This window comes from Amblyomma mixtum, chromosome 3 (assembly GCF_055824585.1).
Source record: "Amblyomma mixtum isolate Tamu chromosome 3, ASM5582458v1, whole genome shotgun sequence".
In the NCBI taxonomy this organism is placed as follows: domain Eukaryota; kingdom Metazoa; phylum Arthropoda; class Arachnida; order Ixodida; family Ixodidae; genus Amblyomma; species Amblyomma mixtum.
The window spans coordinates 208,344,654-208,366,131 of record NC_143014.1 but is presented as its reverse complement, the minus strand read 5'-3'; the positions used below and the strand labels follow the sequence as shown (position 1 = coordinate 208,366,131).

The 21,478-nt window shown below is 46.8% G+C and overlaps 1 protein-coding gene and 2 pseudogenes across 1 annotated transcript in view; 1 reads left to right on the top strand and 2 right to left on the bottom strand.

Moving 5' to 3' along the window:
* Window positions 1–3,799, top strand: part of LOC149353476 (isovaleryl-CoA dehydrogenase, mitochondrial) — a 49,763-nt gene extending 45,964 nt beyond the window's left edge. Inside the window, exon 12 of the mRNA XM_089582590.1 lies at window positions 527–3,799. Coding sequence (XP_089438716.1) covers window positions 527–660 — 134 coding nt within the window. The 3' untranslated portion in view covers window positions 661–3,799. The remainder of the gene's footprint in view (window positions 1–526) is intronic.
* A 2,447-nt stretch (window positions 3,800–6,246) lies between these two features.
* Window positions 6,247–21,478, bottom strand: part of LOC149353474 (uncharacterized) — a 117,586-nt pseudogene continuing 102,354 nt past the window's right edge.
* On the bottom strand, window positions 15,272–20,248 carry LOC149353475 (uncharacterized; annotated as a pseudogene).

Below are 21,478 nucleotides of genomic sequence, written 5' to 3'. Positions count from 1 at the left end.
AAAGGTTGCTCAAACAAAGACCATAGTTACCGAAAGTGAAGCTTGTAACATGTTGTTTGGTGAGATCGGACGACGCACAGCAGCATTTGGGCGAGAGTGATAGAAATCTCAAATTTCGGCAACAAAGATGTCATCACCGAGCTTCTCCACACTTCGACGCTGTGAGGAAACGTCAGAGATTTGATCTACGATTACATCACAATTTTAAATGCTAGCGCTAAACTACTTGGCATAGTTTACCTAGAAGCTTCCTACTTTTGAAGCACTGGTTCTTGTCGATCAAAAACTACTTCACCTTCCCTTTAAAGTAAGCAGTTGGCTTCAGAGTTAAGCCTTAGAAAGTACTGTCAGGTTTCAACAGCTTGTTTCAGAGGATCCCACTGCTGTCTGTCAGGAGCGTCTGCCCCCATTAATTGTAGGTGTGCAAAAAACTCGTTACTTATTTTTCTGTTATAGCAACCCATTTTCTGTTGTTTTCGTACTTGTAGAAAAATAACCTTTAGTTTATTTTATGATTTGTCCACAGGGGGCAACGGCTACATCAATGACTACCCAACTGGCCGGCTGCTTCGAGATGCTAAGCTCTATGAGATCGGTGCTGGAACTAGTGAAATTCGTCGACTCATTATTGGGCGTACCATCAACCAGGAGTACAAGTGAAGTCTGTTTCCCTGTCTTGTTCACCTTGATGTCTCAAATACGTCTAGTGTGTTACGTTGAGGTAACTGAGAGCACTCTTGTAGTCTTCCACAGTCGTTACTGATGCAATTGAACAGATAGTGGAAGTATGTGTATATATATCTGAGATTTTTTTTTTTTCAAATGTTGAATTGCTTCTGTAATGCAGATTTTTAAAGCAATTTAAGCTTGTGATGGGCCACTTTTTTACAATTCATTACTTGCCTGTCGATGTGACTGGTTTGGCATGCAGTTTTAGAGAATTATTTGTGAACATACTGTAGTGTGCGCATGGTGCAAACAAGACTTCTCATTGCAGACAGAGTATGTAAGTAATGAACTTGTGCAGTCTTGTGTCTGGCCAATAATTCCAGTGTTCATTTGACTTTGTACTTTGCATATTGAGTTTCCAAGGCCATGATTACATGCAAAAAGCAAATACTGCTTTTTGTTTGGGCGCATTTTATGTGAATGCTGTCTCAGTTTATTTTCTTTGTTTCGGTATCGGCGGTTGAGATTATATTGTGTGGGCCAGTGAAGTGTTGCATAGCATCTGTGTTGCCCTGTAGTAATGCCCTGGATTTTTTTTTTCTTTTGGAAGCTGTTCATTCAAATTTTAACAGAATTTACACTAAATATCACTGCATTTCAAACGAAAGTACTGTGCATCGTTTTTTGTACCAGGCTGTCCCTGGCACATGTATTCTTGTTCTGACTGCATAAATCACCCTCGTCTCATCATTTCAAACCTTACCATGGAGTTCATCCATCAATGGCTTACACAAAAACTGGTGCCATTTTCTTGGATTCGTGGTGTCTTAACGGTGGTGCAATTGCTCGTGAGTATACAGAAAATGTCAGTGTTTTGCTGCCACATTTATTTCGGGATAAGCATGAACAGAAAACATTGGGCATTATGTTATTATCCATGTTTATATTTGTTCATGTATTTGAGCATCCCAGTTATGCTTCCTCGTTAAGTTCTCAGAGGAGATTGGTGTCTTGTAAAGCTGTAGTCGATCATACTTCTAGCATTCTAGTATGTGGTTCTTTAATCTACACATTGCATTTAACTCTTCAAACGTGATATGAGCATTTTTTTCCTTGGTGCATTTTAGTACAGTGTTCAATTTTTCTGTGTGTGTGAGATCACCTGCACTTGTATTTAAAGTTCACAACTATGTAATGGTTTTCCACAATACATTCAGTCTAGGTTTCATCCATAATGTGGTGGTAATTGTAATCTGTGAGCTTTGTAAGTGTGATATTGTGATTTCCTTGCGGTGAAGTGAACTAGATGTTGTCAGGGGCAAAAGTTTGCAAACCACGTGAGCACCTGCCAAAATTTTATTGCTGCATCACCTAGTGGCCCAGCATTCTGCTGTCAAGACTGCACATGGCACCCATTTCCTCAACATTCAAGGTTTTGCATTGTGCACTGGCATTCTCAGAGTTTGACATAGAATGCCACACTGTGGCAAACTACTGTGGCTTTCTACTAGCGAAAGAAAAGGAAATGTTTTTATCCGAAAGCAAAAGCCGTTGTGAAAATTTTAGAAGAGCTGTCAATGTTTTGATGTATGCAAGCCTCTTGATCATTGCTCTAGTAGTTTTGTGCTTCGCCTCTTGCTAGAAACCTATATAGGGGGAGAAAGTTAAGCAGATGCTGTCGGATGAATATTCCTGGAAGCGCGAAATGGATGCACCAGCTTGTGATGCAGGAGTTCAAATTTGTTGATGCTTGCATGGCCTGCAAACTTTTGTTGTTAAGTGTACATCTTTTAGTTGCAGTATGCAAAAATTTTCACACCCCTTTAGCCATTGTAGCTTTTTGGTGAATGGCATGCAGTGGCGGTGAGGCTGGGATTTAGCACTGACTTTGTCAAAGCATGTATATGCAGTAGGCAGAGGGTTGTGCAACGAGGAAAAAATTCACATTCATAATCTATTTCTTAAACATCCATAAGGGTTGGTAAGCATGTTAGTTTATCTTCTGCTGCTAGATGTGTAAGAAGATTGTTGCTACTGGTCAAATTCGCTCCACCCATCATGCTTACTGGTTCTGGTACTGTTGTGTATGCCTATAACGGAAACTATGCTGAACATCAGTGTCATTTTCTGCGTGCAAATCTTAGTATGTATCATTTTCTGAAGAATATTAAGAATATTTTATGATATAGATATTTTCCTGAGGTAATGTTCTGCTCTAGAATTTTACTGATCTGTTTTACATGCAGAGAATATCGCTACTTTGGTGTAGAGTTTTTGTTTATTCTTACTGCTCCGGGTGATCGCTGCCATGAAGTTAAGCATGCCAATTTATTATCCATGTTGAAAAGTCAAGGACACCATTTTACTGCTTACCATTTTACCACATTAGCACTACCTGAGTTTGTGTCCGAATGCCCTAGCAGTGCTATGCTATAAGGCTAAAATGTCCTTTAGTGCACCTTCATTTTAAACTCTGTAGTTCAACTGTTTGTTGATTGAGTTTTCAATCTCCTATTGTGACCCTGTTTGCCATTTAGGTTTGGATGCTTGTTAGCACACAGCCTTCCTTTTTGTCTGTGTTCTTGTTTAGGGCAGGAGGGATACTCATTGGGCAGCCTGTGCTTGAGCTTCCTTGCAACACTTGCGACTGTTTATTTGTTTAAAAGGTTGTATTAAGTTGCTGCTGCATGTGGCAATAGTGACATGTTTGAGTTTGGCTGTATTTTATGTTGATGCATTTATTTGTTGTGAAATATATGGTTTGGTAACTGTTCAATGTGTTGTCGGCATTTATGTCAATATGTTGGCAGAAGTTGAAGAAAGCCAGTCTTTTCTATTAAAAAATGAAATGTAAGAAGTTTACAAGTTTGCCTGTTACATATGAAGAGTATGTTTCTACCTCTAAGGCGAAGCAGAGAGAACTGAACATGAACACTGGAGTGATGAGCTTAAATGTGCTTGAGGCTTCGTGGCAAATATCAGCACTCTTGGCCAGTGAGTTGACTGGCAACCTTTATGTGAAGGTGTTGGACTGTCTCTTGTGTGCCACACAGATGCTGAGTTTCAAAGTTCAACAATATGTCTTTGTTGTAATTTTTAGTGAAATTGAATAAAGCACCAGCAGAACCTATTCAAATTGGTATTGAGGCTTACAGTTTGGAAGACTGCCTGTGTCATGCATAGTATCTGTCTGAGTGGCATGACAGATTGAGGGCAGAGCTTGAAATTGTGAACACAGTCACTGCACGAGACTATATTTCATTTCAAAAGTTAAAGAAAATTTGGAATGCAACACATTCTGTGAAGGAGTTTTATGCTAACAAGTGCATTTCTTATACTGGAACAACTTTGATAATTACTTGATTTTGTTCTCTTTTCTCTGAACGGAAATTTTCCTTGGAGAAACATATTTTGAATTGTGTCATGTAGTAAAGAAAATGGCAATTGCATCTACCGTGTTTACTCTAATCTAGGCTGGCCTTTATTGTGAGCCGGCACCGTAACTTAAAGGCCAGAGAGCTAAAAAAAAATTTTCGTGAACGTAAGCCGGCTGAAAAAAAAAATTGAGAACGAGAAGGCCCTTCTCATTGAAGTGCATGCAAAAAGCTTGTCACGCTGCCCCCTCCAATGAAAAACATTCTTTTCATTCTCGCCAAAGTCTCGCCCAGTTTGGACAAAGGCAGCACTGTCTGCTTGGTGCCATTACGTTGGTGCTTGGCCGGCAGAAAACTTGGACAATCGCTGAATGCCCTCATGCTCCTTAAGCTAGACATCATACAAATGGTAAACTTGGTCAGAATGGCAGCCAGTCTCCTCTACTTCCGTTGTCTTTGGCTACAGACAGTAATGGCTACAGTGCTGCCTTCTGGTGGAGGCTTGTGGTGGTGCTGCTTGCATGCAACATTTTAAGTTTGAATGAGTTTTTGTTGTGTTTTGTGGTTTATTTGTAAATCCTCGAACCTAAGCCTACCAAAGAGTTTCGTACCTCGTATTCTTTGAAAAACTGCCTGCCTAGACTCAAATAAGTGCAGTAAACAGCTGAGAGAGATGTATTTCCTCCACACCTTTCATAATAGAAAATGATAAACAATACTGCATCACTGCATGAATGTGAATGGCTGGTATATTCAAAATGATAAGCACTCGAACACTGGAATTGTGATGCATGTAGATAATGAGTTACAGGGTTAGTCTTGTTATATAACAGTCAGACCGGATATAAATCAAGAAGTATTACATTGTTGAGCAAGGTAATGGAAAAGCCTGGTTGCGAAGGTACTGTGTACCTTTTACAGCAGCACAACAGCGAGATGTTGCGGGTTTATAGGAGATTTATTTCAATAAGTTACTGTACAGTGACAAATCAACCTCCATACAGCTGAACATTCCATTGCTGTGTGTACTTAAAGTACTACTGGACAGTTTCATGGCTAATAAATAGTTTTCTTCGTTTTCTTTCAGTTGAAGCAGCATGTCGAACCTGAGGAGCATTGCTATCACACTTTTTTTCTCTCAACAATGCGTTATGTATACATGCCTTGTCATGCACTGAACGATTTGTTTGTCTGACATTTTTTACTGCTGAACAGATTGTGTCAATGAAATGTAGGTTACAGCAACTCCATTCTGAGAAAGTCTTTGTGTGGACTTGATCTGGCAACAGAGAAGTTGAATGGCATGTTTGCAGGAAAAAAAAAATGACAAGTGGCATAAAAGACATACATTTTAAAAAATTACATCTCTACTGATGTGACTTACTGCAACTACATATTGCAATGCAGTGCATAAGGCTCACCAGAAGAGGTAGCATTTCACTCAAAAAAAAAAAGTTGAAAAAAGTGAAGAAAAGCATCTCCTTGTAATCTACCCAGCTATCAGACACCCAGAGCAAGACAGAAGCATTGAACTCTTCATATGGCACTCCTTCCAAAGCAGGAAAATGCTAATACATCCACAGTCACCAACAAGTACAACTGTGTAGGAGTGAGGTACAAGCGATGGTAGCAATACAGCAAATAGGTGGCAATTCACCTTTCAAGCCTTCGTGTATTAAGTAAACTATCTTTGGGCTCTGCTGTTATGATTGTACGTATTGCGGGTCGCATGCTGTGGGCCACAAGATGTGCTATGTCTTCCAAAAGCACATGAGTCCCATTTCTTGGCAGCACAGAGCATTGCTGTGCCTGGATTAGGCGTTTCACAAATTTTTTTCTTGCCAGACAGGGTTCATGGATATATGTATCAAGAAAAGCTGCATTCTGGTGTGAGTCACAAGTTCTGGCCATTGCCATACCTTTTGTCTGCAATTTTTTTCGAATTCTCATGTTCACAAATAATTATCAGTTCAGCAACATGTTGAGGCAGTTGTCATGGCACTCCTTTTGTTACGTTATGTTTTATGGGGATTCATGGTGTCCAGAATAACGTAGTTAATTCATATTTATTCATTTGTGCACAGAAAAGAATAGCTTGCTTTTCATGGCACAATATGTCGCAAAGCTGCAAGTTTAGAATATTTTGGTGTCAGGACCACAGGTCAGAAGCATCTCCTTTTGGTACCTTTGAATATGGGTTGGAAATGAATGACATGTGCTTCCTCTGTTGGTTGAGTAGACCTGCACATCATTCATGTAGACAGCCTTCCTCTGGCAGGAAGTGATGTTAGCACCAGTGTGGGCTGCCAAGGGATGGCACATCACGAACTTGTATTCTTGAGGCCCCGCTATTTTTTGTACGGTTACAGAGGTTTATAGACAGCGTGATCAGCAACGAGGAAATTCTATACGCAAACTCACGTTTATCAGCAGTCACCTTACTCACGCGATGCATTCTGGGATGAAGCGCATTTAAGTGGCTGCATTCTGCAACTCGCATTTCGTTCAGCCTCACAAACACAAGTTTGCCTACAAGTGTTTATTTCTGCATTCCTGAGCAGGCTCTCTAGAGCAGCTTTGGTGTCATGACAATGGACATGATAGTCCTGAAGCTGTTCGACTGCTGGATGCGTCCTTTCGGGGCGCCAAACGCGTTGATAGCATTGCCGTAGTCTGGCTGCACGGTCAAAAGCTGGCTTTGGGCGGGCTGGTGCTCCTGGAGGTCGCTCTTGCGAATGTCGCGCCACTCCTCGCCGTGGATCATCTGGTAGGTGGGCGACAAGCTGATATCGGCAGCGCTGGCCAGTTTGGTGCCGGGCCGAGCCATTCCCACACCGCTACCCGCGCTGCCCATGCTGTGCGGTGAGTGCTGCTGCTGCTGCTGCTGAGGATCTAGTGGTGTTTGCGGCCCAGGAAGGACAGGTCGATAAAAACACTTCACGATTGGTTAGTTGCTCGGGACATCTAGCGGCATAGCTGGCATGGCATGGCAGGCAAGCAGGACCTGTGCCTTGCTTAAGACAGGTTGTACGTACTTTGTGAACTCTGCTCCGATGTCAGCAGAGTATGCTAACAGCCGTAGCCAAACTGATGATCATGACATCCTTGACGCTTTTGCCATGGTGCCTTAGCTAAACAAGTTCAGAATGTGGGCCACACTCTTGTCTTTATTGCAGCGGAGCATTGCGAACACTGAGCACGGTTTGGTTTCGCGTGTGCTTGGTGCCCACACGAAGCATGGATGGTTGTAAGCATGAAACAGACCAGTACCACACAGCAAGCCCTGCTTCTACTCATTCCAAATACATTGCCTTTACGGACGGGGCTAATTATTTGATGGTCACCAAGAGTACGGAAATGAGAACTGATTTTCCTATGGAGTGTGCATGTGATTCCTTTCTCGTTTTTCTTTTATATAGTGATTCACGCCAAAGCTTTGGCTAGTGGTGCCAGCAGCATAAATTGCCAGTTGATTTACACGGCGAAGTATAGGAACAGACCATTTGCAGACGTTGGCTTCTCCACGAAGCTTTTTTTTTGTTTTGGCCAAGAAACCTTTCACTGGTGGCACTGTCGCATTCATTCTTCGAGACGGAAAAGAGGAGACGCCCCCTTTATCTGTGTAAACTGCGGACGGTCACCAGCTGCTGTTCTTACCCCCTTTTGTCTGCACATGGCCCTCAATGTTGGAATGGAAAAAAAATCTCAGTTTCCATGAATGCTGGAAGAGGCTACTGGAAGTATGCTAGATTGTATGTGTTTTTGCTCTCTTCGCAGTGGTAAGTATGACCGAGCTCTTGTCATTCTTTCTCTATGCTCGAGTGCCCAAAAGTGCGCTGTTTTTGCGCGTTCCCGCGCCTTTCCTCTGCTCATGACCACAACCTCTTCGTAAGGCTAACCGAGGCCGAGCTCAATTTTGCTAGTGCGTTTTGCTAGCTCATAGAAACAAAAGGTTTTGTTTGGAAAAATCTTGCGAAGAAGCCAACTTGAAAGATCCTGTAAATTGTCAATTATCATATATTAGCGGAAGATGCTGCTTGTGACTGATATTGGGAGCTACCTTTGATATGAATTGATTCTGTTTTAAAGGGGCTCGTATGGCACTGCTTTTTTTTCTTTTTAAAGAGCTGCTTAATTCTCTTTTGACAGTTTCAAGCTGATATAGTATATATTTGCCAAAAGCTCTTGACGACCATCAACTTTAGCTGCATACTCAGGGCTCAATGTCTTCTTCGAGTGAGGAGAGGACATCTCGTGCGTGTAGTATCTCTCTCTGTCTCAGTATATATACATATGAACACTGGGCATTTTATGAGCCGTCAACCATCCTGCAAGTAAGACTGCTGCAAGTGGAGTTTGTTCTGTCAGTTGCTCACCCCTGGTGGTCTTGTCTCAACACAAGAACTATTGGAACAAACCTCGTCACACTGTTGAGCTCTGCATTTAGCGTTCAAGAGGCCCTGCTCTGACCTTGAGCCCTGCGTGTATATCGATGTGCAGGCAGGTAAGCGTGCGTCTGCACTGTGTGACAACGTGGTGAAACACGCAGTTCTTTCAGCACGTTCTGGACTTTACGCTCAAGCATTTTCATAATGGAAATAATAATTGTCACAAAGAAGTCACTCCTAGCAATTTTTATCCAAGGAAGCTAGCCTTCCTAGGACTCTCTCTCTCTCTCTATACACGCACGCACACACACACGCGCACACACACACGCACAAACACTATAATTAAACAGGCGAGTTGATTATACATATTTAAGGGCAACAATGCTAAAGACGTTGACGAAAAAGTAGTTTTTTTTACCATTCATGAAGTGCCTGGAATGGGTGATTGCAAGCCAGGCACTTTCTTTTCACCAAGTGCAGCGTGCAAGGTTGTCACCAAGTGCAGCGTATACATGAGATATGCAACAAACGAAGCGCGTAACACGGCGCGTGTACATTTTCCACTACAGTAGCAGCTACTCGCGGTGACACCATCAAGCTGCACAACCATGCAAAGATGTTCAGTTAACCGGGACTGCGAACTATATGCATTGGCACATGGGGCAAATCTTAGATTGCGCGTTGCCTGGACGTATGCAGTCAGCGGTGAATGTCTGTGTCCGTCTTGTCGTATCGGGAGGAGAGCGCAGTTACATTCGGCAGCTTGCAGCTGTGCTTGCATTGTTGTCTTGTCATTCGTATCGGAAGTGTGGATGATAAAATCTGAGCATGCGTACGAGCGCTATTTCCTTGCAGTGCAACTGTGACTTTCTGCTGTGGCACTCTAGCTAGTCTATTGCGTTCAAGTCTGTGCGCTTCTTGCAGAGACAAGTATGTTCCTTGCGCCAACTTCGGCGGCGAAGATTACGTTTAGCGACGTCGTCATGCACGCGCCCACACGCGTTACCACGTCCCTCCGCGGAACAACTCGACGCTTACGTTGCGCAGCGTCGCCAGACAATCGTGGTCGAAAGAGTCGGGCACTGTCGTGTCGATTTAGTCGTTATCGATAGCTGCTCGCATGTTTTCTTTTTTATTATTTATTTAGGTGCACTAACTCATCGCTGCCGAAGACTTAGGTAGGCCTTCCAGACTGCCTTCATATAGCAATACACACCTCGAATGTGCTGAGAGTGAAAATACATGGGAGCGATGCGTCATCGTCTGTCTACGCACCCTTTCGTCCGCAGAACGCGGCGTGCGGCTGGTGGCGCGAGCCCGGCGCTGGCATTTGGAGTCCGCATCTATTGGTGGGGGAGAGAGAGAGAGAGAGAAAACTTTTATTGCTCTTTCAAGCCTGTAAAGCAGTCTTCGTCTTTCGCTAGCGTGTATGGCAGGAGAGCGCCACGGTGTGAGCGAGCTGTGCCGGTTAGTCCCTGCCCAATTAGCGGGTGCACCGGGCGGTGACGGGCGCGAAACGCCGATGTCCGACATATATCGGTATCGCAACCGCCTCAAGCTTGCACGGGGCGCATCTTGGGATTTAACTGTTATAGATGAACGCGGGCTGTCGAGCTAGCAGGAATAAAGAACAACTCCGGCGGATATTAGAACATTTTTAGTTAGTAATCATCTCTCTCTCTCTCTCTCTCTCTCTCTCTCTCTCTCTATATATATATATATATATATATATATATATATATATATATATATATATACCAGGTGTCCCAGCTAAATGTAACCAAGCTTTTAAAAAACACGGTGTGTCCTAGCCGTCTGAAACCAAATGAGGGTTGTTTAGAGTCGCGTGACCTAGTCTGCAGTATTTTTTCGTTCTTCAAGGTTGACTAATTAGTCACGCTTAATTAATGAACTTTTTAATTATTGACTTGAGGAACAAAGTGTCAATGGAAAAGTTGTAGATCGCTTTGAGAAACAGCTTACTGAGACATTCGCAGCAAAGTAATATTTACGTAAAGTAGTTTTTTTACCGGCCTTTAACCATAGCCCGCACAATAAGAAAAAGCTTCCACATGACGACTGTGCCACTTCAACGTCCCAAGACGCGCCTTAAAGAATAAAGTCCGTTTTTTCTGAAGTCCTCTCCTCGATGAGACTTTCGGTGCACATTGGGGCAGAGAAGTGACCGAGCAGCTGCATGGTCACGTGACAACTTTCTTTTAAGGCCAATAAATGAAGCTACGTAAATCTTAACTTGACGGAAACAACACTACTACCGGTTTTTCGAGGTGATCTAAAACTTTTGCGTTGACACTTTCTTCCTGAAATCAATAATTAAAAAGTTAGCTAATTAAAATGAACTAATTAATTAACTTTGAAGAGCGAAAAATACTCAAGACTAGGCCACGCGACTATGAACAACCTTGAGTTGGTTTCACTGGACTAGGACACTTCGCCTTTTTTAAAAGTCTGGTTACATTTAGCTGGGACACCCGATATATATATATATATATATATATATATATATATATACTATAGCTAAACAGGCGAGTTGCTTCTACATTTTTAGGGGCAACAACGCTAAGGACGGAGATGAAAAAGTAGTTTTTTACCATTCATGAAATGCCTGGAATGGTTGAAAGGAAGCCCGGCACTTTCTCGTTCAGCGAGCGCAAAGCGAGCACATTCGTGCGGGCATTTTCTGGCGCCACTATTCCTGAGTCGCTCGTATAAATCGCCTTAACCGAGATCCCGAAATGAAAAGCTCTTAACTTTGTCTGCGCCGAAATAAAACACTCCATGGTTGCGACATTTGGCACAAAAGAAGAGGAGGTTCAAGAAAACGTACAGAAAATGTTTCAAGAAATCTGTGAATAGAGAACAAAACTAAAACGCAACCCGTCACTTTTGTGCACCGTGCTTCGCATAAAGCATCTTCTGGAGCGATGCGCGCAATAAAGTTTAGAGCTGCATGTCCTGACGAGCTGTTTTCTCGCGCTTATTCATGAGCTCGCCTGTCTTCGGTTCGAGCTTTCCGTTTACATGATTTCTTGCTAAGGTAAGAACAAAGGGACATCACAGCGGACAAGACGTCCGGCGCCACTGCTGCTTTTCCTCGGGGGGGCAGTTATCAACGATCCGTATACCTACAGATATATACTTGCAGCTGGTACTGCGCCAGTAACACTTGCCGTGGGTAAGCAGGGCCGTTTGAAAGGGAGCGCCCGCCGTTTGAAAGATGTGGGAGTTGGAGACTGGTGCTTTGATTAGTAGCCGAAAGTGCTCTAACCTTGGCGATTGCATCGGGATTGTTGAGCATCTTCGTGGTGGTGAAGTAGGGCTCCTTCACGTGCCGCAGGTACGACCCGATGGCGACGTCACGCCTTGGCTTCGCGGACGGTGTGATCAGGGGCGTAGTGCTGTAGGCCTGCGAGAGCACGCGGTGCGAAAAGGAAAATAAAAAAACAACATCAAAGAAATTATGTAGCGTCTAGATTTTGCTTTAAGAAAAATTTTAAAGCACTCCAGATAAAACTGGACTATTTGACCTGCACCAGTTTCGCCAACTGCTCGGAAGTATCAGTTGCTGGTTCCGGCAGACCATGCGGTGCACGTCGCGAGACAAGGGCGACATTGCGGTCTGCGAAGGCGGTCTCGAAGACCGACGAAAAGGAAATTTTGACTCTAATCGTTGTCGATGACCGTTCGTCCCTTCACGTCTCGGAATACCATCCGCTTCGAACAATATGGGGGAAGAACAAAACAGCTTTGTTTGCTGATGCCTTATAGCGTATTCCAATCGGCTATCCGGAGGAAGTCTTCTTGCTCCACGAAACCGAAAAATGTGTTTCAATGGGCGATTTAAATTGAGATAAAAAGTTTTGATGGATCTCGACGGTAAGGTCTTTAAACTCCCTAGACCCCTTGCTCCATCGGGTCGCCGATTGGAGTACGCCAATACGCCACTCGGCCATCGCGGCAGCCTTTCGTGCTGCGTGCTCGGACTGGTATAGCTTCTTGCGCGATGCGTCAGATGTTGTCGTCTTCAACTTTGATCCGTTCGTTCTACGCCGCGAATGTTTGCCAAGGCCGCTGAAGAACGGCCGAAAGTTATATGGCTCTTCAAACAGCGAAAGGGACGTCGCGAATGCAGCGAGAGCCGTTGAACTAGCTGGCCAGTACGAAAAAGAGCAGACATGAAAGCGCCGGCATTTAAAGCGTCCGTAGCGAATCTCGCGACCAGTGCCGGCCACGTGGAGTAGAAGAGGAATTGGTGCCAGGATTATGAAGAGGATAAGAAGAAGAATGTGCAATGGTTTATTTTATTCCTGCTATATCTAATTTGTTTATTTATTGAAAAATTTTAACAATTCGTATATATTTTCTCATTTCAATCATTCTGCTATTCTACTTAGTTTTTTTTCCCCGCGCATATACCTCCTTGGCATTCACCACCGTACCTTGGCCAATCCCCCGCGTGGGTATGTGCCATTTTCATGTGGAGAAGAAGAAGGTGATGTCGACGGAACGGAGCGGCGGCACCCGCGAATGTTAATGGCGCATTCCAGCGTTCTGTGCAGCGCGTGGTGCCACCTCTTCTTCCTCGGCCCGTTATCGGTGCTGGTCACCGAAGTCCCTACATACTAAAAGTAGCGAACCAAGGCGAGCGCATTGTGCAGCCAAAAATAGTGGCTGATCACGGAAGCTCCTCAAGACTCGAGTGGCAGCTACCGCAATCTTTGAGCCATCTTAGGATGCGCTATGCATTTCTCTAATTCGTATCCAAAATGGCGGCGATGTTGACGTCAAAACCAACGCGGCTTTACACGGCTACGGGCATCTTGCCTAGCTTAGCAGCCCGCTGTGCGACCCTGCTTACTGCCTCACAGCTGGCTGCTAAGCTGGGCAAGATGCCCGTAGCCGTGAAAAGCCGCGTTGGTTTTGACGTGGCCTACACTGATGCCGCGGTAGGCACGCTAGGAGGCACCGTCTCCGTAGCCGTCGGAGACGCAGGCAGAACGTTAGGCGTTGAAAGACCTTCACTTAAAACCCGTTGTGGCGGAGGAGGTTGCAATAGCGATCGCTCTAACTCAGCCAAGTACCAAATACGTGGTAAGCGACTGCAAAGCCGCAATTAGGAATTACAGCAAGGGACGCATCCACGAAATGGCGGCTAAATATCTAAAAGACTTCATCCCAGCCCACAATATTCTAATCATCTGGAGCCCAGCCCACTCGGGTCTGATTGGTAACGAGGCCGCCCACAGGCTCGCCCGCTCCTCTTTACCCCGTGGAGCCGTGGACACCTCATACGAATTCAGCACTAAAGAGGAAACCAACACCTTTAATAGCATCACAGACAATCAGAAAAAGAGCAAAAGGATCTATCCTCCTCCGGATAGATCGCTTAGCTCGGAGTAGGCCGATGACTGGAGAAGACTCTAAGCTAGGAAGTTCGCTTCCCCGCTCTGGAGGAGCTGGACAGGAGGTGACACGAGGGAGGATGCGGAGGTGTGCGAGTTCTGCAGCCATACCGCTACCGCTACACTCGAACACATTATGGAGATGCCCCAGTGCCCCAGGACATGGCAGAACTAATAATGCAGAGGAATGGGAGACCACACTCAAAAGTGCCGACCTTAGCATACAACGATACGCTACCCGCCTGGCAGCAGAAGCTGCGCGATTATATCGTTTCTACTCTTTCAGCTGCGACGCTGCCCCTCCCTGGACGCCTGCGTGCGGACCCGGAGGGGCACGGATCTTCTTCTGGCGGAAATAGTTTCTTCACCTCACCTCACACGGCTACGGGCGAAAGCGAGAAAGTGGGCCACGCGTCGCTGAGTCCAAAGAAATGGGGGCGGTCGCCTTCTAAAAAATTTACATATCCTGACAGACACAGATTCATAGTGTACGGCTAGTAGCACCTGTGACTCGACCCGGAAATGTGCCACAACTTGTAAATCATTTCATACTCCCACCTGCTGTAGTACGAGATGCACTTAATTTTTCTTTTACCTTTATTGACACAGCACACGGAAGTTACAAAAAAGCACACACAAAAGCGTTACTGTTCACTCAAGAAATGAAGGTGTGCTGGTAAACGCGAAAAGATAGAAACCAAAGAAAAAACGAGAGCAAAAAGATTGAAAGTGAAAGAAAAAGTGAGCGCAAAAAGATAGAAAGCAAAAGAAAAAAGAGCACCAAAAGACAAAAAGAAAAAGTGAGCGCAAAAAGATTGAAAGCAAAAGAAAAAGCGAGCACGAAATGGTGTGCTGCTAAACGCGAAAAGGTCGAAAACAAAAGAAAGCAGAAATAGAAAAGTTAATACGCTGTGAAGGAGCCTTGCCGCATTGTCCTCTCAATTGTAGGCTCGCTCCTCACAGCCGCTATTCATGTTGACACCAGCCCATTGGCCGCCTGGGTTCTGGAGTCGCTCTAATCAATCGGTAAAGTTTCTCTCTCTCTCTCTCGATCGCCATGTGCGTCTCTGCACATCCCTGATCGCGGTTCCACACCATCCCGTAATCCTGGCACTTAGTGTCCAAGGTCATAGAAAAAAAAGGAAAGCTCCCTCTCTCTCTCTCTCTCTCGGTGTCAGGCGCACTAGGCGCAGTCCTCGCTCCATGCCTGCTCTCCAAAAATGTTCCACTCCTCCAGAATGAAAACCCGCCGCCGCGTTCCATCGATGATGATGATGAGATCCGCTCTGGTTCTGGCAGCTTCGTTGAAGCTGCTCTGCGCTGCATTCCGTCGATGATGTGAAAAACACCTTGGTTTCAGTAGTCTCGCTGAAACCGCTCTTTGTGGCATTACTTCTCTCCGTGGAGTGTTGCGCAGTCACAGCACCTTTAGTGGCGGCTGCGGCGTCTGCAGCTCTCGACTCGCCACCACCATGAACCATCTCGGGGCATCCGGCTCGCGGCTACTTGCTTGCCTTCTGGTAACTCCTGCATTGCCGCCGTAGAGAACGCCTCGCTGGCAGCCAGGCTTACGGAGAAGTCGCTTCTGACTTGTCCTCCTGCACACCCGTCTACTCACGCCCGAGGACGCTAGCACCAGGGCCGTCGTGGTCGCGACGAGCGGGCGTCGGCAGGCGCTTGGGGGGAGAGCGCTGTCGCCGCTCTGCTGGTCCGCCAACCTGGTCCTCTGGATGCGGGGTGGCTGCGTTCTTCCTCGTCGTCACGCTTCAGCCTCCTGGTGTTGGCGCCCGGAGGAGGCGAAGACCGGCATGCGCCGTCCAGGACGAGCGGGATGGTCGCCTGCAGGCTCTCGATGGGGTTGACCTGCGCCTCGGTCTTCAGCGTGCCCTTCTCGCCGATGCCGGGGACCCGAGGCGCGCCGCGGCGCCATGGCGCCGGGCCGAACGGCAGCTGCAGCAGGAGGTGTGCGACCGTCACCACCACCACCTAGGCTTGGAATGCCGCGTCAGCGTTCCGGGCCTGCAGGCGTTAGGCGGTGCGCTGGCCCTCCCTCTGCTTCAGCTTCCTCGTCGTCGTCGCCTCCTCTGCTGCTGGCGATCAAGGCCCAAGAACGGAATTTTCACGTCTCGAAGGATCCTGTCCCACGCTGAGTGGCTTCAATTGTTCCTTACGAGTCACCAAAGCTGTGGAGAGCATAAGGCGATTTCCGCGTACGGGCCGGGGAGGCACTACTTTTCAGCTCGTAGATTTTTTATTTTTTTGTTTCACAGATGCCAGCGCCGCGTACTGGCAGAAGTTATCGCGGCACGGTTTAATACTTCATTTTTCTCGTCTACGTTCCAGGAAGGATCGAGAAAGGTGACAGATGTCCGTACACGATTCTTCCCAACCTCTTCGTTGCTTCTTCTTTCATTAAAGTAAGTATTGTTATTGCTTGTACGAGACTTTTGGCAGAAAACACCTACGCGGAAGGTTTGCATGATTTGAAAATCTCCGCCTATCCTTTCCCCCCACCCCCACCCCCACCGTGGCCCATCTGGCTCACCTTCCTGGATCTGAGACTGCAACGTGCCCTCGTCGCCTTGGCCCAGGATGTACTGAACGCCTAATAGAAAGGATGTTCGAATAAAAATGTCACACCACCACCACCCAAGAAGAGGAATTTCTTTGCGTTCGAAGCGGCCCCTCCCAAAACACTCGCAGAGGTTCGAAGCATTTCTTGCTCAGAGCTTTACACGGCCTCTCTGACTTCGTCCTGATAGGTTAGCACATATACGGCACATAAAACGCGAAGCTTAGGGACAGGGGAACAGCTATACTGTATCCTCCATTATTAAGTGTTACGTTGAGCGATCTGTGCTAAAGGTATGCCACTACATACTTCACGGAGCGATGTGATTTCGCGATCAGTTAGTCAATGCACCCACCACGAAGGTGAGTTTGATCCTTCCTTTAAGATGCAAGAAGTTTTGTGGAAATCGCTTCAGTGGTTGCCGAAGAAAATGTATTTCGCTGTTTTCATTTTTTCAGGCATGTCGTCTCTATGACGGTTCGTGAACATGTTCAAGGTATCGCATCCTGAAAACCTCGACATGGATGCTGAACAAGTGGAAGAGAAAGTGAGCCCTTGAAACAGCAGTCGGAATGCGGACATACGCAACAGCGGCATGAACGTCCTCGAAGACGAAGAAAGCGAGGGTAGAACAGGACAATGCGTAGTGCTCAGGCTGCGCTGTGGCTGCTCCAGTATACCAGAAAAACTGTCGTCAAAACAATATTTATTGCTGTACGTACCTAAAAAGCTTTAGGCAGACACTGCCGTGCAAGACTGCGGGTTGTAGGGCCTTTTGACGCCTAGCACACCCCTCGACACCTGCCAGTGAAATTCAAAATGAAATGAGATTACTCCGGTGCTTTTTGAATAACGTTCACCAGTACCCTTTGCGCGGATGTTCCCTGTAAAAAATATGAGCTATGCGTCAATAAAACAATTTTTTTTTTCAACTAATCATTAATGCTCTTTTTGGAGCACGAGGCAAGGAACGATCGAGACGACGACAACGAGGAAAGAGTTGCAGCCGACCGTTGACGTACACCTCTCATTTTTCGCGATATTTCTCCGCAACGCTGAGCTGACATTCTCTCAGTTAATGAAGAAGAAACATCAATAAAGTCCCAAATGTATACAAATCTAGAGACTTTACTAATCAATGTGTTTTATTGGAATCACGACCGAAGAACCTAGACGACGAAACCTCTTTCTTTTCCTCTTACCCATCGCGGAGTAGCTGGCCAGATATTCATCTTTTCAGCCAACCTCTCTGCTCTTGCCATCAATAAACTCTTCGATATGTACCACTTGCAGAATTTCAGGCGAGGTCCAAGCCTAGCAGCATTCGAAAATCCATTGGGAACGGAAATCAGTCAACGTGATAAACCACGAAGAAAGCGGAGAAGATATTTTGTGCTGTTTTGCTGACACTTTAAACTCGACCACCAGATAATATTCCCTAAAAATAGTGTCTTTCTAGACACGTGTCTTTAACTCTCGCTTGTCCGGCACGCTAAAGATTACGAATGGCACAATACAGAAGAAACTCTCGGCAGTGACCACTGCATCCTACAAATCGCATTAGAATCAAATAAATTATGGAAAAGGAGGGGAGAGGCTTGCCTGGCCGATTGTACCAAGTTCAGGGAAGTGGAATCCTCTGCAGCGGGTATCGACGCGGCAAGCAATGAGGATTGGGCCAAAACGCTAATTGAAACCAAAATTCGCCTTACGCGCAAATTTCAGACCGTCGACGGCCCCGGAAGATGACAAGATAACGGTCGGCCTTCTAGCAAACCTCAACGGTCCAGCTCTAGAAGATTTTTCGGAATACATCAACGAATGGTGGGACTTGGGGGAGTTACCGAACGACTGAAAAACGTCCGTAGTGACGTTCATCCCCAATCCCGGTAAAAAGATAAACATAGAACATTTGAGACCAATATCTCTCACGTCCTGCGCCGGTAAGCTCATTGAGGCGGCAGTGAGGCAAAGGCTGTCCAATTATTTGGAATAGCATGAGCTGCTGCTGCCCTCCATGTTCGGCTTGCGGCCATATTTATCAGCGGAGGACGTGCTGCTCCAGATCAATAGGAAAGTCATCGACCCCCCCCCCCCCCACCTCCTCACCCCCCACCCCCTTCGGGAATCCGGCGGACAGGGCTATTTTGCCCTGGACCTGAAGGGGGCTTTTGACAACGTTAAACATAGCAAAATTCTTGAGAATTTGAGCGCCACCAATTTCGGCAGAAAAACATTCAGATATCTACAAAACTTTTTAGAAAACAGGAAACCTTATATCAGACATGGCAATGAAAAATTCTGGCCCATTGTCATGAATCAGCTTGCGACCCGCATTTCACCAGACTTCAAAGAAGGATACCCCGCTGAGAAAGTGCCTACGGTATTTTCTCACGCTTCGCTGGTTGGGGATAGCTTGCCGACGAAGGACGCCGGCAGCGACCGACGACGGACAGAACCAAGGGCGCCCGTTCGGGAAATAAAGGGACGGAGCCGAAGAGATTTATCCGTTTCCGTCCATAGCCGACCACACCGTAGACAGCTCGTCGCCGCAGTTCAGGCCCGCGGCGACGCAAGGACCACATGTGTTTTCGGTGACACGGAGCCGCTTGCACCCCTGTTCCTGCACTGCAGGAATTCGCAGCGGACTTGCGATTTCTCCTCTCCCGTTCCCACGGGTTTAGTCTGCAACGAGTGACTCCGCGTGCTACAGTGCTGTGCAAACTTGATTGGTGCCCATCTTGGGGAAATGTGCATCGTGTTGGATTGGCCTCCGCCTGATGTAGGGGCGGAACCTTAGAGCTGGGCCCCTGTCGAAAAGGCTCATCCAGACGCTCGATGTTATGAACTCTTAATTTTTTATTTTTTGCCCTTCTAATCTTCAGTATGTCAATAAGTTTTTTAAAGTGTCATTAAACTTGCTTGTTTTTCGTTTTCCCAAACTCCGAAGCTTCAGTCTTTCCTCAGCCCGAAGACTCAACACGCTACCAAACGGAAGCCCGGGTTCGAGTTAGCCTGTGCGCCACGACACCAGCGAGATGGGAACCCGAGGGACGCCTCAAGGAGCAGTTATCTCTCCGCTGCTTTATAATTTTGCTTTCATGGGCCTCCCCGAGAGGCTCAATGTTGTGGATGGCGTACGTACGCCACGGCATCTACGCAGACGGCATTATTATCTGGTCGTCCCGGGGCAGCGTGGGGCAGATGGAGGGGCCCTCCAAGAGGCCGCCTCGGTAGTGCAAGATTACACTCGGGAGTGTGGTCTGGAATGCGCTCCGAACAAATCATAAATCCGCATTAAAACGGATAAAAACTTAGATGAGAACATGCAAGTTTACTTTAACGACACCCAGCAGCCAGTGGTGGAGACGCCTCGCGTATTGGGATTACAAATTAATAACCGGGGCAACAATGCGACGGCCTTGCAAAAAATAAAGTCCACCTGCGAACATATATTAGTACGATGATTGGCAGGATATCCGGCAAGCATAGTGGACTTCTCAAAAAGAAACCGTTCCCCTGGTTCAGGCGTTCATCGTCAGTCGCGTGGTGTATACGGCCCCCTACCTCACGCTGAGGAAGAGCGACCCCGGGAACCTCAACGCGATGATTCGGGCTGCGGTTAAAAAGGTGCTAGGACTCCTTTCCGAAACGTCCACTGAGCGCATGCTCAAACTTGGTGACCCAAAACTCGGCAGAGGAGCTGATTGAGGCCCACATAACAAGCCAAATTGCCAGGATGTCGGTGTCCAGCTCCGGCCGACTAGTCCTTCGGGACCTCAGTATCGCGCTGCAGCCCACCACCGAACGCAGAGTCGACATCCCGGAGGCATGGAAAAATACTGTCTCTGTTGAGCGGCTCCCCAAAAATATAAATTGGGAGCATAATCAGGGGAGGCGTGAAGCCAAGGCAAAATTTATTCAAAATTACTATTAGGGGAATAAGAGAGGCATATACTATGTGGATGAAGCGGGTCCGACCGAGGAGGGCATCTGCACCATTGCGGTGGTGCACGAGGGAAAGAAGGTGAACGGGCTCTCGGTAGAGAGTAGCGACGCACTAATGTTGAAGGAAGTGGCGATTGCATTGGCCGCCACCCACTCCGACGCAGAGTACGTAATCTCGGACTCGCAGCAGGCCTGCCGAAATTACGTGCGGGGTATGATAGCGCCACTCGCCGTCATTCGTATCGAAAGTGTCGGTGTTAACACTGGAACATGCGCACGAGTGCTATTTCCTTGCAGTGCAACTGTGACTTTCTACTGTGTCACTCTAGCTAGCCCCACTGCGTTCAAGTATGTGCGCTTCTTGCACAGACAAGTATGTTCTTTGAGCCAACGTCGGCGGCGAAGATTACGTTTAGCGACATCTTCATGCACACGTCCACGCGCGTTACCACGCACCTCCGCGTCTCTCGAATAATACGTTCGTGGCGGAACAACCCGACGCTTACGTTGCACAGCGTTGCCAGACTATCGTGCTCGAAAGAGTCCGGCAGTATCGTTTTGAATTAGTCGCTATCAATAGCTGCTGACATGCTTTCTTTCTTTTTTTTTATTTGGGTGCAAAAACACATCGCTCCCGAAGAATGAGGTAGGCCTTCCAGACTGCCTTCATATAGCAATACACACCTCGAAAGTGCTGAGAGTGAAAATACGGGGGAGCAACGCATCATCGTCTGTCTACGCACCTTTTCGTCCGGAGGACGCGGCGTGCGGCGGGTGGCGCGTGTAGACGCGAGCCCGGCACTGGCATTTGGAGTCCGCATCTACTGGTGGGGGCAAAGCGGCCTGTAAAGCAGTCTTCTTTTTTTGCTAGCGTGTATGGCAGGAGAGCGCCACGGTGTGAGCGAGCTGTGCCGGTTAGTCCCTGCCCCATTAGTGAGTGCACCCTGTGCCTGCCCGTCTTAGCATCTGCGGGCGGTGACGGGCGCGGAACGCCGATGTCCGACATATATCGGTACCGCAACCGCCTCAGGCTTGCACGGGGCGCATCTGCTCGTGTAGTCGAGGTTTAAATGTTATAAATGAATGCGGGTGGTCGAGCTAGCA